The 16,548-nt window shown below is 48.3% G+C and overlaps 1 protein-coding gene across 1 annotated transcript in view; it reads left to right on the plus strand.

The window, feature by feature from the left end:
• Positions 1–16,240, plus strand: part of tmprss15 (transmembrane serine protease 15) — a 34,143-nt gene extending 17,903 nt beyond the window's left edge. The window contains exons 16-33 of the mRNA XM_028594630.1: positions 2,793–2,846; positions 3,268–3,378; positions 4,042–4,165; positions 4,455–4,547; positions 5,556–5,605; positions 5,757–5,873; positions 6,130–6,274; positions 7,883–8,064; positions 8,669–8,764; positions 12,255–12,394; positions 12,585–12,639; positions 13,245–13,317; positions 14,099–14,124; positions 14,523–14,699; positions 15,093–15,402; positions 15,512–15,648; positions 15,800–16,021; positions 16,107–16,240. Of these exons, the coding sequence (XP_028450431.1) occupies positions 2,793–2,846; positions 3,268–3,378; positions 4,042–4,165; positions 4,455–4,547; positions 5,556–5,605; positions 5,757–5,873; positions 6,130–6,274; positions 7,883–8,064; positions 8,669–8,764; positions 12,255–12,394; positions 12,585–12,639; positions 13,245–13,317; positions 14,099–14,124; positions 14,523–14,699; positions 15,093–15,402; positions 15,512–15,648; positions 15,800–16,021; positions 16,107–16,240 (2,246 nt within the window). The remainder of the gene's footprint in view (positions 1–2,792; positions 2,847–3,267; positions 3,379–4,041; positions 4,166–4,454; positions 4,548–5,555; positions 5,606–5,756; positions 5,874–6,129; positions 6,275–7,882; positions 8,065–8,668; positions 8,765–12,254; positions 12,395–12,584; positions 12,640–13,244; positions 13,318–14,098; positions 14,125–14,522; positions 14,700–15,092; positions 15,403–15,511; positions 15,649–15,799; positions 16,022–16,106) is intronic.
• The last annotated feature ends 308 nt before the right edge of the window (positions 16,241–16,548 follow it).

The raw sequence follows: 16,548 nt of genomic DNA on the forward strand, positions 1-16,548 counted from the left end.
GTCAGGTGACCTCATCATTCTTCAGACTGTAACTTGTCAGGTGACCTCATCATTCTTCAGACTGTAACTTGTCAGGTGACCTCATCATTCTTCAGACTGTAACTTGTCAGGTGACCTCATCATTCTTCATGCTGTAACTGGTCAGGTGACCTCATCATTCTTCAGACTGTAACTTGTCAGGTGACCTCATCATTCTTCAGGTGTAACTGGTCAGGTGACCTCATCATTCTTCAGACTGTAACTTGTCAGGTGACCTCATCATTCTTCAGACTGTAACTTGTCAGGTGACCTCATCTTCTTCAGACTGTAACTTGTCAGGTGACCTCATCATTCTTCAGACTGTAATCATTCTTCAGTCAGGTGACCTCATCATTCTTCAGACTGTAACTTGTCAGGTGACCTCATCATTCTTCAGACTGTAACCTCATCATTCTTCAGCTCAGGTGACCTCATCATTCTTCAGACTGTAACTTGTCAGGTGACCTCATCATTCTTCATTCTTGTCAGGTGACCTGTCATTCTTGTCAACTTGTCAGGTGACCTCATCATTCTTTGTCAGGTGACCTCATCATTCTACAGGCTGTAACTTGTCAGGTGACCTCATCATTCTTCAGACTGTAACTTGTCAGGTGACCTCATCATTCTTCAGACTGTAACTTGTCAGGTGACCTCATCATTCTTCAGACTGTAACTTGTCAGGTGACCTCATCATTCTTCAGGCTGTAACTTGTCAGGTGACCTCATCATTCTTCAGACTGTAACTTGTCAGGTGACCTCATCATTCTTCAGACTGTAACTGGTCAGGTGACCTCATCATTCTTCAGACTGTAACTTGTCAGGTGACCTCATCATTCTTCAGACTGTAACTTGTCAGGTGACCTCATCATTCTTCAGGCTGTAACTTGTCAGGTGACCTCATCATTCTTCAGACTGTAACTTGTCAGGTGACCTCATCATTCTTCAGACTGTAACTTGTCAGGTGACCTCATCATTCTTCAGACTGTAACTTGTCAGGTGACCTCATCATTCTTCAGACTGTAACTTGTCAGGTGACCTCATCATTCTTCAGACTGTAACTTGTCAGGTGACCTCATCATTCTTCAGACTGTAACTTGTCAGGTGACCTCATCATTGTAACTTGTCAGGTGACTGTCATTCTTCATGCTGTAACTTGTCAGGTGACCTCATCATTCTTCAGACTGTGTAACTTGTCAGGTGACCTCATCATTCTTCAGGCTGTAACTTGTCAGGTGACCTCATCATTCTTCAGACTGTAACTTGTCAGGTGACCTCATCATTCTTCAGGCTGTAACTTGTCAGGTGACCTCATCATTCTTCATGCTGTAATCATTCTCAGGTGGTGACCTCATCATTCTTCAGGCTGTAACTTGTCAGGTGACCTCATCATTCTTCAGGCTGTAACTTGTCAGGTGACCTCATCATTCTTCAGACTGTAACTTGTCAACTTCATTCTTCAGTCAGGTGACCTCATCATTCTTCAGACTGTAACTCATGTCTTCAGGTGAACTCATCATTCTTCATGCTGTAACTTGTCAGGTGACCTCATCATTCTTCATGCTGTAACTTGTAACTTTTTCTTCAGGTAACTTGTCACCTCATCATTCTTCAGGCCTCATCATTCTTCAACTTTTCAGGTGACCTCATCATTCTACAGGCCATAACTTTTCAGGTGACCTCATCGTTCTTCAGTATTGAACTTGTCAGGTGACCTCATCATTCTTCAGACTGTAACTTGTCAGGTGACCTCATCATTCTTCATGCTGTAACTTGTCAGGTGACCTCATCATTCTTCATGCTGTAACTTGTCAGGTGACCTCATCATTCTTCATGCTGTAACTTATCAGGTGACCTCATCATTCTTCAGACTGTAACTTATCAGGTGACCTCATCATTCTTCAGACTGCAACTTGTCAGGTGACCTCATCATTCTACAGACTGCAACTTGTCAGGTGACCTCATCATTCTTCATGCTGTAACTTGTCAGGTGACCTCATCATTCTTCAGGCTGTAACTTTTCAGGTGACCTCATCATTCTACAGGCTGTAACTTTTCAGGTGACCTCATCATTCTTCAGACTGTAACTTGTCAGGTGACCTCATCATTCTTCATGCTGTAACTGGTCAGGTGACCTCATCATTCTTCTTCATGTCTTGTCAGGTGACCTCATCATTCTTCATGCTGTAACTTATCAGGTGACCTCATCATTCTACAGGCTGTAACTTATCAGGTGACCTCATCATTCTTCAGACTGCAACTTGTCAGGTGACCTCATCATTCTACAGACTGCAACTTGTCAGGTGACCTCATCATTCTTCATGCTGTAACAGGTGACCTCATCATTCTTCAGGCTGTAACTTTTCAGGTGACCTCATCATTCTTTACTTTTCACGACCTCATTGAACTTGTCAGGTGACCTCATCATTCTTCAGACTGTAACTTGTCAGGTGACCTCATCATTCTTCAGACTGTAACTTGTCAGGTGACCTCATCATTCTTCAGACTGTATCTTGTCAGGTGACCTCATCATTCTTCAGAATTGAACTGGTCAGGTGACCTCATCATTCTTCAGACTGTAACTTGTCAGGTGACCTCATCATTCTTTAGAATTGAACTTGTCAGGTGACCTCATAATTCTTCAGACTGTACCTTGTTTTATTTCTTTCAGCTGTTCTCACTGGCATTACTTGAACAACCAATCAGATGTCAGTGTGGTTGTTTACGGACCTGGGGGTCACCGGTGAGATTCAACACCCTCATAATCCAGGATTCAGTTCATCACTGTCAGTGTGCCAACTTCACCTCGGGGGTCGGCCTGGGGTCACCGGGTGAGTTCAGGGTCAGAGGATATTGTTCACTGATTACTGATGCTTATTTATTACTGATGATTACTGATTACTGATGATTATTGATTACTGATTACTGGTGATTCTTGATTACTGATGATTCTTGATTAATGATGATTATTGATTACTGATTACTGATGATTATTGATTACTGATGATTACTGATTACTGATGATTATTGATTACGGATGATTATTGATTACGGATGATTAATTATTGATGATTATTGATTACTGATGGTTACTGATCATTGATTACTGATGATTATTGATAACTGATGATTATTGATTATTATTGATTACTTATAATTATTGATTACTGATGATTATTGATTACTGATGATTACTGATTACTGATAATTATTGATTTCTGATGATTACTGATTACTGATTGTTGTGAACAGCTGCGTGTGCAGTCGGTCAGTTCCAGTGTCAGACAGGCAGTTGTATCCATGGTAACGATCAGTGTGACGGCAACGCCGACTGTCCTGACGCCTCTGATGAAGCCTACTGCGGTGAGTTGAGTTTACCTGGACCCTGTTTCCCACCAGACTCCATGTAAATAACCACTACTTTTAGTGTGTATACAGCCAGCATATTATTACGTCTGTGTGTGTGTGTGTGTGTGTGTGTGTGTGTGTGTTTGTTTGTCTGTGTGTGTGTGTGTGTGTGTGTGTGTGTGTGTGTGTGTGTCTGTGTGTGTGTGTGTGTGTGTCTGTGTGTGTGTGTGTGTGTGTGTGTGTGTGTATGTGTGTGTGTGAGTGTGTGTGCCTGTGTTTATGCAATGTGTGTGTGTGTGTGTGTGTGTGTGTGTGTTGTGTGTGTCTGTGTTTATGCAATGTGTGTGTGTGTGTGTGTGTGTGTGTGTGTGTGTGTGTGTGTGTGTGTGTGTGTGTGTCTGTGTGTCTGTGTCTGAGTCTGTGTGTGTGTGTGTGTGTGTGTGTGTGTGTGTGTGTGTGTGTGTGTGTGTGTCTGTGTGTGTGTGTGTGTGTGTTTATGCAATGTGTGTGTGTGTGTGTGTGTGTGTGTGTGTGTGTGTGTCTGTGTGTCTGTGTGTCTGTGTCTGATTCTGTGTGTGTGTGTGTGTGTGTGTGTGTGTGTGTGTGTGTGTGTGTGTGTGTGTGTGTGTGTGTGTGTGTGTGTGTGTGTGTGTGTGTGTGTGTTTGTGTATGTTTCAGTTGTGTTACCCAGCAACAGTTCAAGTGCTCTACAGTATAAACAAGTTTCCTCTCTGCTGACCGTGTGTTCTGACACCTGGACGTCTCAGCTGTCTGACTTCACCTGTCAGTACCTGGGATACAGGTAACCCTTTACTCACTTGTCAGTACCTGAGATACAGGTAACCCTTTACTCACTTGTCAGTACCTGAGATACAGGTAACCCTTAACTCACCTGTCAGTACCTGGGATACAGGTAACCCTTTACTCACCTGTCAGTACCTGGGATACAGGTAACCCTTTACTCACCTGTCGGTACCTGGGATACAGGTAACCCTTTACACACCTGTGAGTACCTGAAATAAAGGTAACCCTTTACTCACCTTTCAGTACCTGGGATAGAGGTAACCCTTTACTCACCTGTTTCTCTGCAGGTCAGGGGAAACCACTCTTCTGCCGGCTCGGCCACAAGACTCACCGTTTACATCCTTCAACATCACCAACGGAGCGCTGCAGACCAGCCTCAGGTAGTGGACCCAGACCAGACCCAGACACCAAGACACCCAGACACCTAGACGCCCAGACACCCAGACACCCAGACACCCAGACACCTAAACACCCCTGACACCCAGACACCCAGACACCCAGACACCTAGACACCCAGACACCTAGACACCTAGACACCCAGACACCTAGACACCCAGACACCCAGACACCTAGACACCTAGACACCCAGACACCTAGACACCCAGACACCCAGACACCTAGACACCCCTGACACCCAGACACCCAGACACCCAGACACCTAGACACCCAGACACCTAGACACCCAGACACCTAAACACCCCTGACACCCAGACACCCAGACACCCAGACACCTAGACACCCAGACACCTAGACACCTAGACACCCAGACACCTAGACACCTAGACACCCAGACACCTAGACACCCAGACACCCAGACACCTAGACACCTAGACACCTAGACACCCAGACAACCAGACACTCAGACACTCAGACACCCAGACAACCAGACACTCAGACACCCAGACCCAGACCCAGACACCTAGAAACCCAGACACCCAAACACCCAGACTCCTAGACAGCTAGACACCCAGACCCAGACACCTAGACAACTAGACACCCAGACCCAGACACCCAGACACCCAGACACCCAGACACCTAGACACCCAGACCCAGACACCTAGACAACTAGACACCCAGACCCAGACACCCAAACACCCAGACACCCAGACACCCAGACACCTAGACACCCAGACACCCAGACACCCAAACACCCAGACACCCAGACACCCAAACACCCAGACCCAGACACCCACACACCCAAACACCCAGACACCCAGACACCTAGACACCTAGACACCCAAAAACCCAGACACCCAGACACCCAGACACCCAGACACCTAGACACCCAGACACTACAAATAACATTGACCGTCGGCCAGTCACGTGAATGTTTAGACACCAAAACATTAAATTTATTATTTAATATTTCAGTTTTTATCTGTTTCCAGTGATTCATGCGCCAGTGAGGAAGTGATTTCTCTGAGCTGTGACAACCAACGTAAGTTATTCATGTGTTCATAGACAGTTTAAAGTTTAAAGTGGAATCATGTGTTCATAGACAGTTTAAGGTGGACTAATGTGTTCATACACAGTTTAATGTGGAATCATGTGTACACAGACAGTTTAAGGTGGTATTAACTGTGTTACAGCTTGCGGGGTTAGAAATGTCACTAATGCACCGAGGGAGACGAACCAATCAGCAGAGAGTAAACCTGGTGATGTCATGAGGGAGACAGACCAATCAGCAGAGAGGAAACCTGCTAAAGGTAAAACAGTCTGACTCAAAATATTCCAACTTTTTCTGAAAATATTCAATTCTTTTCAAAAATATTTATTTGTGTGCAGACAGGTACCGGTGCAGACAGACAGGTAGCTGTGAGACAGACAGGTAGCAGTGCAGATAGACAGGTAGCTGTGAGACAGACAGATACCGGTGTAGATAGACAGGTAGCTTTGAGACAGACAGGTAGCAGTGCAGATAGCTGTGTCTGACTGCAGTTTGTGTTTCCTGTTTGTTGTCAGGTGACATCAGAGTGGTGGGCGGGGCTAATGCTGAGAAGGGGGCGTGGCCGTGGATCGTGTCTCTGCAGTGGAGAGGACGTCAAGTGTGTGGAGCGTCTCTGATTGGCCAAGACTGGCTGCTGACCGCCGCACACTGCGTCTATGGGTTAGACGATGATTAAACTTTATTTAAAAAACAACAATGATACATTTAAGAGACAAAAGGACATGAAAACCCCTGTCGCCAAAACAGTTCAATGTTCGTTCAGTTTATCTGATGGGGGTCTCGGGCGGTCAATTGGCTCAGTAGTGCCCCCTACAGATATTTCAAAGAATAAGAGTAGCCCTTACAGAAAGACAGACAGAAAAGCCTCTTGGAGCCATACCCTAAACCCAACAGAAAAGCCTCTTGGAGCCATACCCTAAACCCAACAGAAAAGCCTCTTGGAGCCATACCCTAAACCCAACAGAAAAGCCTCTTGGAGACATACCCTACACCCAACAGAAAAGCCTCTTTGAGTCATACCCTAAACCCAACAGAAAAGCCTCTTGGAGACATACCCTACACCCAACAGAAAAGCCTCTTTGAGTCATACCCTAAACCCAACAGAAAAGCCTCTTGGAGACATACCCTACACCCAACAGAAAAGCCTCTTTGAGTCATACCCTAAACCCAACAGAAAAGCCTCTTGGAGCCATACCCTAAACCCAACAGAAAAGCCTCTTGGAGACATACCCTACACCCAACAGAAAAGCCTCTTGGAGCCATACCCTAAACCCAACAGAAAAACCTCTTGGAGACATACCCTACACCCAACAGAAAAGCCTCTTTGAGTCATACCCTAAACCCAACAGAAAAGCCTCTTTGAGCCATACCCTAAATCCACCAGAAAAGCCTCTTTGAGTCCATACCCTAAACCCAACAAAAAAGCCTCTTGGAGCCATACCCTAAACCCAACAGGACGTGAGCTGTATTTCTATCCCTAAACCCAAAATGCATTGCATTGTACTTCAAGGTGCTGTAGGTAGGATTGTGAAGATCCAGGACTTTTGAAAATCGACAACTTTTCAGTCCCTCCCCCCTTTCTGCTAAAACCCAAAACGGTCTCCTAAGCCCCTCCCCCGACAAGGTTGTGTGCATGAGCAGTGATTGACACACAGTTAGATACCCCCTCCTGGCCCTGATTGGTGCATCTGAACAATTAGACACCCCTGCCTGGCCCTGATTGGTGCATCTGAACAGTTAGACACCCCCGTCTGGCCCTGATTGGTGCATCTGAACAGTTAGACACATTTTCAGAAAGTTTCTATATCAGAAATGTGGGTTTCTTTCAACCAAATTATCAAAAATAATAACGTGGATGGTTCCCTAGAACGCTGTTCACATGTAAAATTAGTGATCAGCTCACTACTGTCATTGGATTTGGGTGTTTTTATAGAATTTTATAGCATTTGAAGAAAAGAATTGATGAAATAAAAGAGGCAAAAACGTGAAAAAAAATGACAAAAAAATTTAAAAAATAACAAACAAGAGTGTTACGGTTCAAGTTTTAGATGTTGACCTAGAACGAGAAACAGTTGAACCACGGTTGATGGTGAACACGAGCGTTACGTTCTTATGTTACGCTGCAAAACAGGAAGTAGATGACAATGCAGTACTATGATGAGGAGGGGGTGCGAGGCCCAAACATGGCTGCCTGCAGCTTAGATTATATCCATATGTATCTGTATCAGTTAACCTGTTGTTGATGTTGTTGTTGTGGTTGTGGTGTAGGAAGAACGTGCACCTGCAGTGGTGGGAGGCGCTGCTTGGCCTCCACGCTCAGAGCAACAGCGGCGCCGCAGACGTCCAGACCCGACGAGTCGATCGCATCGTGATCCACCCGCAGTACAACAGGCAGACCAAACAGGCCGACATCGCCATGATGCATCTGCAGCAGCCAATCAGCTTCACCGGTCAGTAACAACACATTCACTTTATATTTTACACACACAGAGACACACACAGACACACACACACACACACACACACACAGAGACACACACACACACTCTCACACACACACACAGACACACACACGTGACTCTGTGACGTTAACAGTGAATCAACATGGATTGGATGGTATATTGATGTAATTTCTTAATGATGGGCTTATTAGTGATGCTGCCACAACAACAAGAAAGAGAAGTTGTATTCCCCAGAGGGGCAGCTGAGCCAATCAGGGCAAAGGGGCTGTTGCCAGGGCAACAACAGCCCAAACCAGTGCACGTCACTGATTGTATGAAACGAGCGATATCCTGAGATGGTTTGGAGGAGTAGTTGGATGTGTTAGAGTTTAAAGGAGGAACTAATAAAGTTTTGTGTGTGTTTAAATGATGAGCTAATAAAGTTTTGTGTGTTTAAATGATGAATGAATAAAGTTTTGTGTGTCAAAATAATGAACTAATAAAGTTTTGTGTGTTTAAATAATGAACTAATAAAGTTTTGTGTGTTTAAATGATAAACTAATAAAGTTTTGTGTGTTTAAATAATGAACTAATAAAGTTTTGTGTGTTCCAGAGGTGGTCCAGCCGGTGTGTTTACCGGCCGATGGTCAGGACTTCACAGCTGGAACCAGATGTTGGATCGCTGGCTGGGGACGCACTGAAGAGCAGGGTGAGAGGGGGGGTACTGCTCAGTCGGGGGCCTCAGCACATTTATGGGTTCAGAGTCCTATAGGATTAATGGTTCAGGTTCCTATAGACTTAATGGTTCAGAGTCCTATAATAATAATAATACATTTATTTATAAAGCACTCTCAAGTCAAAGTGCTGTAAATGGACTATTCTGTATCTTATATAGAGCTTTGAGTAGTCTCAACGACTACTCAAAGCTCTATAACATGGTACAGGAACCATTCACCATTCACACACATTCATACTCTGTGGCCGAGGCTGCCGTACAAGGAGCCACCTGCTCATCAGATAATCAGTCACACAATCAGGACACTTCGACATGGGACTGCAAGGCCAAGGATCGAACCACCAACCTTCCGATTGGCAGGCAACCACCTCTACCACTGAGCCACAGCCGCCCACAGAACAGGACTCTGGTCCCGATGCCCTGACCTCCCCAGGACTCTGGTCCCGATGCCCTGACCTCCTCAGGACTCTGGTCCCGATGCCCTGACCTCCTCAGGACTCTGGTCCCGATGCCCTGACCTCCCCAGGACTCTGGTCCCGATGCCCTGACCTCCTCAGGACTCTGGTCCCGATGCCCTGACCTCCTCAGGACTCTGGTCCTGATGCCCTGACCTCCCCATGACTCTGGTCCCGATGCCCTGACCTCCCCATGACTCTGGTCCCGATGCCCTGACCTCCTCAGGACTCTGGTCCCGATGCCCTGACCTCCCCAGGACTCTGGTCCCGATGCCCTGACCTCCCCAGGACTCTGGTCCCTGCCCGTGCATCTGAGGTCGCTGCCAGACCTCTCTCTCTGCTTCAGGTGCTCCTGCACCTCTCAGGATGACAACTGAGACTAATCTCCTTACGGTCTCTAATGATAGTTTGATGGCTGCCGATGGGGCTAAATGTTCTGTTCTGGTCCTACGAGATCTCAGCGCAGCGTTTGATACTGTTGATCATTGCACTCTGATAGACTGAAAACAACCGTGGGCATCACTGGATCAGCTCTGGACCGGTTTTCTTCCTATCTTTCAGACAGGAGGTTTTCTGTGTCCATATAACATACATGTCAGACTCTGCTCCTCTGTCCCAAGGTGCAGTGCTTGGCCCCCTGATATTTAGCCTGTATATGCTTCCTCTTGGAAAGATTATTGGTAGATTCAAAGAAATATCTTACCATTGTTATGCTGATGACATCCAGTTATATTTATCTTTTAGCCCTGATAGGCTGGACAAACTGTCCTTGTTGCACAACTGTTTAGCCTCCAGTAACAAATGGATGGCCGACAATTTTTTGCAACTAAATTCAGACAAAACTGTTGTGATGATTTTTGCTCCAGACAACATGACCCCTAAGATTAGGCAGGTCGTTGGGACTCTAACACTCTCTGACTGTAATGCTGCGCAAAATCTGGGTGTCATTTTTTTCATTACAATTAATTACTGACACTCGGACAGCTGCCTCTGCCGTGGTCACAGAGGTTTCCGATCAGCTGGAGAATCAAAGGTCTGCTTGTCAGGTCGGTCCCCGGGGTTCCTGCAAACCGCTCGGTTAAAGAAGAGGCCCCCACTTCCCCTTTAGGGGGGTCCCCGCTCACACGGTTAAAGAAGAGGCCCCCACTTCCCCTTTAGGGGGGTCCCCGCTCACACGGTTAAAGAAGAGGCCCCCACTTCCCCTTTAGGGGGGTCCCCGCTCACAAAGAAGAGGCCCCACTTCCCTTTAGGGGGGTAAAGAAGAGGCCCCCCACTTCTCCTTTAGGGGGGGTCCCCACACACGGTTAAAGAAGAGGCCCCCACTTCCCTTTAGGGGGTCCCGCTCACACGGTTAAAGAAGAGGCCCCCACTTCCCCTTTAGGGGGGGAGGCCCCACTTCTCCTTTAGGGGGGTCCCCAAGAAAGAAGGGCCCCCACTTCTCCTTTAGGGGGTCCCCGCTCACACGGTTAAAGAAGAGGCCCCCACTTCCCCTTTAGGGGGGTCCCCGCTCACACGGTTAAAGAAGAGGCCCCCACTTCTCCTTTAGGGGGGTCCCCGCTCACACGGTTAAAGAAGAGGCCCCCACTTCTCCTTTAGGGGGTCCCCGCTCACACGGTTAAAGAAGAGGCCCCCACTTCTCCTTTAGGGGGTCCCCGCTCACACGGTTAAAGAAGAGGCCCCCACTTCTCCTTTAGGGGGTCCCCGCTCACACGGTTAAAGAAGAGGCCCCCACTTCTCCTTTAGGGGGTCCCCGCTCACACGGGTAAGCGGCAAAAAAGAAAAAAAAAGGAAAAAAGGAAAGAAAGTTTTCTAAAAGAGCAAAAAAAGACTCACAAGGTTTTTTGGGTCACCTTGCTCAAGACGAACACAGGTGGTTTTATTATTTTTTTTTAAAAAGCAAAGAGTTAACAAGCAAACAAAATAAATGGAAAAATGAACAGAGTTCAATCACTCAAAAAATGCTCTAAGACACAGGAGGTCCCTACTCGTAGGGTATCGGTCAAAAGAGCAGAAAACGAACCCAAGGGAGAGAAAGCACCCATTTTTATATGTACATTTCTTGGGGTTCAACCCCCCATCACAGATATACGTAGAAACATCTCATATGACGATATTTCCTTTATACATATGCATGTTGCTATCTAACATAGAATCTAACGGCTCAGTTTGACTGCATTGATCAATAGGTCAGAGCAGTAACCTTTTCACCTCTTATGTGCACCCAGAGCCCACCCCTGTACACAGGGCCCCAACAGCACTTCCTCTTTCCAGCTGTGCAGGTTCAGACAGACAGTTACACAAAGCAACTTATACATCTGAAGCCTCTTGCAGACACTTCCTCTTTCCGACTGCAGGGTCAAATAGGCAGCTTCACACCGCAACTCACACTAAAATGTCTCTAAGCATGTTTATAGTAACACAAAAACTTGGCATGATTATATTTCTAAAGGCACATTAGCACTCATAAACCAAAATCAAAGACAGTATTATAGTCTCAAGAGCAGAAATATATTTTAGCTGTTTTTGGGTTAACTCATGTCAAAAGCAGAAGCACAGTCTCCACTGTTCTTGAGCTGATACATTTCAAAAGCAGAAGTATAGTTTTAGCTGTCTTTTGGATTAATACAAATACATTTCAAAAAGCAAAAATATTTCAAAAAGCAGGAATATAATTTTTAATTGTTTTTTGGATTTTCACATACAGCAAAGTTCAACCAAGCCAAGACCTTTTAACTGTTCCCAGAACACGTTTTAAAACAAGAGGTGATGGTGCTTTCTCTGTGGTGGCCCCAGGCCCTTTAAACTCTCTCCCTTTAGCCGTGAGAGCTTTGGACTCTGTGGAAACTTTTAGGAAACACCTGAAGACTCACCTTTTTAGACAAGCATTTAGTTAGCCATGTGGTTTTGTATTGTATTGTATTTGTTCCTTCTGTAAAGCACTTTGTGACCCCCCTTGTCTGTGAAAGGTGCTGTATGAATAAAGTTTACTTACTTACTGCCCCCCCAAGGTTCCCTGCTTGACGTGCTGCAGGAGGCGGAGCTTCCTCTGCTGTCCCAGTCTGAGTGTGAGGACCAGTTACCGGAGTACTCCATCACCGCCAGCATGGTCTGTGCCGGCCTCCCAGAGGGGGGGGTTGACGCCTGTCAGGTAACCATGGCAACAAAGACTTACCAAACAGGCAAACCTGTGTGTGATGTCAGCTTGTTGGTACTTTCTTCACCCCCTTCTTCACCCCTCCCTCTGTGAAAGGAAACGTATATTTGAGTTGTACAGACTGTGATCTGATTGGTCAGTCGGCTGAGTTAATGAAGATTAAACATGTTGGTTTTTCTCTCAGGGCGACTCTGGAGGTCCACTGGTGTGTCTGGAAGATGGATACTGGACTCTGATTGGTCAGTTACACACACAGACACACACACACACACACACACACACACACACACACACACACACACACACACACACACACACACACACACACACACACACACACACACACACACACACACACACACACACACACACACACACACACACACACACACACACACACACACACACACACACAAACACACATACAGACACACAGACAAACACACACACAGACAGACAAACACAGAGACACACACACACACACACACAGAGACACACAGACACACACACCCACACACACACACAGACACACACACACACACACACACACACAGACAGACACACACACACACACAGAGACACACACAGACACACACACACACAGAGACACACAGAGACACACACACAGACACACACACACACACACAGACAGACACACACACACACACAGAGACACACACAGAGACACACACACAAACACAGACACACAGACAGACACACACACACACACACACACACACACAAACACACACACACACAACCCTCCCCAGTCTAATGTGATGAGATGTGTTTTGTGTTCTGATTGGCTGCTGCATGTGTTCTGTGTTCTGATTGGCTGCTGCAGGTGTGACCTCGTTTGGTAAAGGTTGTGGTCGTCCCCTGAAACCCGGCGTCTACGCCCGAGTCTCTGCCTTCTCCCAGACCAGGATCCCAGACCCCCCAGACCAGACGCAGTAACCACCCAGACCCCCCACAATACCCCCTAAATACACCCCCCAGACCCCCCCAGACCCCCCAGACCCCCCAGACCTCCCAGACCCACCACATTACCCCCCACAGTACCCACAAGACCCCCCAGACCCCCCAGACCTCCCAGACCCACCACACTACCCCCCACAGTACCCACCAGACCCCCCACAGTATCCACAAGACCCCCCAGACCCCCCAGACCTCCCAGACCCACCACACTACCCCCCACAGTACCCACCAGACCCCCCAGACCCCCAGACCTCCCAGACCCACCACACTACCCCCCACAGTACCCACCAGACCCCCCAGACCCCCCAGACCTCCCAGACCCACCACACTACCCCCGACAGTACCCACCAGACCCCCAGACCTCCCAGACCCCCCACAGTACCCCCACAGTACCCACAAGACCCCCAGACCCCCCAGACCTCCCAGACCCACCACACTACCCCCCACAGTACCCACAAGACCCCCCAGACCCCCCAGACCTCCCAGACCCACCACACTACCCCCCACAGTACCCACAAGACCCCCAGACCCCCCAGACCTCCCAGACCCACCACACTACCCCCCACAGTACCCACGAGACCCCCCAGACCTCCCAGACCCCCCAGACCCTCCAGAACAGACGCAGTACCCCCCAGACCCTCCACATTACCCCCTAAATACACGTGGATCTCCCAGACCAGACGCAGTACCCCCAAGACCCCCCACAGTACCCCCTAAATACACCTGGATCTCCCAGACCAGACGCAGTACCCCCTAAATACACCTGGATCTCCAAGACCAGACCAGTACCCCCTAAATACACCTGTACCTCCCAGACCCCCACAGTACCCCCTAAATACACCTGGATCTCCCAGACCAGACTCAGTACCCCCTAAATACACCTGGATCTCCCAGACCAGACCAGTACCCCCTAAATACACCTGGATCTCCCAGACCAGACCAGACCAGACCAGTACCTCCTAAATACACCTGTACCTCCCAGACCCCCCACAGTACCCCTTAAATACATCTGGATCTCCCAGACCAGACACAGTACCCCCTAAATACACCTGGATCTCCCAGACCAGACACAGTACCCCCCCTAAATAGACCTGGATCTTCCAGACCAGACACAGTACCCCCTAAATACACCTGGATCTCCCAGACCAGACCAAACCAGACCAGTACCTCCTAAATACACCTGTACCTCCCAGACCCCCCACAGTACCCCCTAAATACACCTGGATCGCCCAGACAAGACCAGTACCCCCTAAATACACCTGGATCTCCAAGACCAGACCAGTACCCCCTAAATACACCTGGATCTCCCAGACCAGACGCAGTACCCCCTAAATAACCTGGATCTCCCAGACCAGACCAGTACCCCCTAAATACACCTGGATCTCCCAGACCAGACCAGACCAGTACCTCGTAAAGACACCTGTACCTCCCAGACCCCCCACAGTACCCCCTAAATACACCTGGATCTCCCAGACCAGACACAGTACCCCCTAAATACACCTTGACCTCCCAGAACAGACGCAGTACTCCCCAGACCCTCCACATTACCCCCTAAATACACCTGGATCTCCCAGACCAGACACAGTACCCCCAAGACCCCCCACAGTACCCCCTAAATACACCTGGATCTCCCAGACCAGACGCAGTACCCCCTAAATACACCTGGATCTCCAAGACCAGACCAGTACCCCCTAAATACACCTGTACCTCCCAGACCCCCCACAGTACCCCCTAAATACACCTGGATCGCCCAGACAAGACCAGTACCCCCTAAATACACCTGGATCTCCAAGACCAGACCAGTACCCCCTAAATACACCTGGATCTCCCAGACCAGACGCAGTACCCCCTAAATACACCTGGATCTCCCAGACCAGACCAGTACCCCCTAAATACACCTGGATCTCCCAGACCAGACCAGACCAGTACCTCCTAAAGACACCTGTACCCCCCAGACCCTCCACATTACCCCCTAAATACACCTGGATCTCCCAGACCAGACGAAAACCCCCAAGACCCCCACAGTACCCCTAAATACACCTGGATCTCCCAGACCAGACGCAGTACCCCCTAAATACACCTGGATCTCCAAGACCAGACCAGTACCCCCCTAAATACACCTGTACCTCCCAGACCCCCACAGTACCCCCTAAATACACCTGGATCTCCCAGACCAGACGCAGTACCCCCTAAATACACCTGGATCTCCCAGACCAGACCAGTACCCCCTAAATACACCTGGATCTCCCAGACCAGGCCAGACCAGACCAGTACCTCCTAAATACACCTGTACCTCCCAGACCCCCACAGTACCCCCTAAATACACCTGGATCTCCCAGACCAGACACAGTACCCCCTAAATACACCTGGATCTCCCAGACCAGACACAGTACCCCCCCTAAATACACCTGGATCTCCCAGACCAGACCAAACCAGACCAGTACCTCCTAAATACACCTGTACCTCCCAGACACCCCACAGTACCCCCTAAATACACCTGGATCGCCCAGACAAGACCAGTACCCCCTAAATACACCTGGATCTCCCAGACCAAACCAGACCAGTACCTCCTAAAGACACCTGTACCTCCCAGACCCCCCACAGTACCCCCTAAATACACCTGGATCTCCCAGACCAGACACAGTACCCCCTAAATACACCTGGATCTCCCAGACCAGACCAGACCAGTACCTCCTAAAGACACCTGTACCTCCCAGACCCCCCACAGTACCCCCTAAATACACCTGGATCTCCCAGACCAGACCAGACCAGTACCTCCTAAAGACACCTGTACCTCCCAGACCCCCCACAGTACCCCCTAAATACACCTTGACCTCCCAGACCAGACGCAGTACCCCCTAAATACACCTGGATCTCCAAGACCAGACCAGTACCCCCTAAATACACCTGTACCTCCCAGACCCCCCACAGTACCCCCTAAATACACCTGGATCTCCAAGACCAGACCAGTACCCCCTAAATACACCTGGATCTCCCAGACCAGACGCAGGACCCCCTAAATACACCTGGATCTCCCAGACCAGACCAAACCAGACCAGACCAGACCAGACCAGAACCCCCTAAACACACCAGGATATATTTTACATTACATGTCCTTTAGCTGACGCTTTCATCCAAAGCGACTTACAGTTGCTACATATGTCAGAGGT

The sequence above is a fragment of the Perca flavescens genome, chromosome 13 (genome assembly GCF_004354835.1).
Source record: "Perca flavescens isolate YP-PL-M2 chromosome 13, PFLA_1.0, whole genome shotgun sequence".
NCBI classification, from domain to species: domain Eukaryota; kingdom Metazoa; phylum Chordata; class Actinopteri; order Perciformes; family Percidae; genus Perca; species Perca flavescens.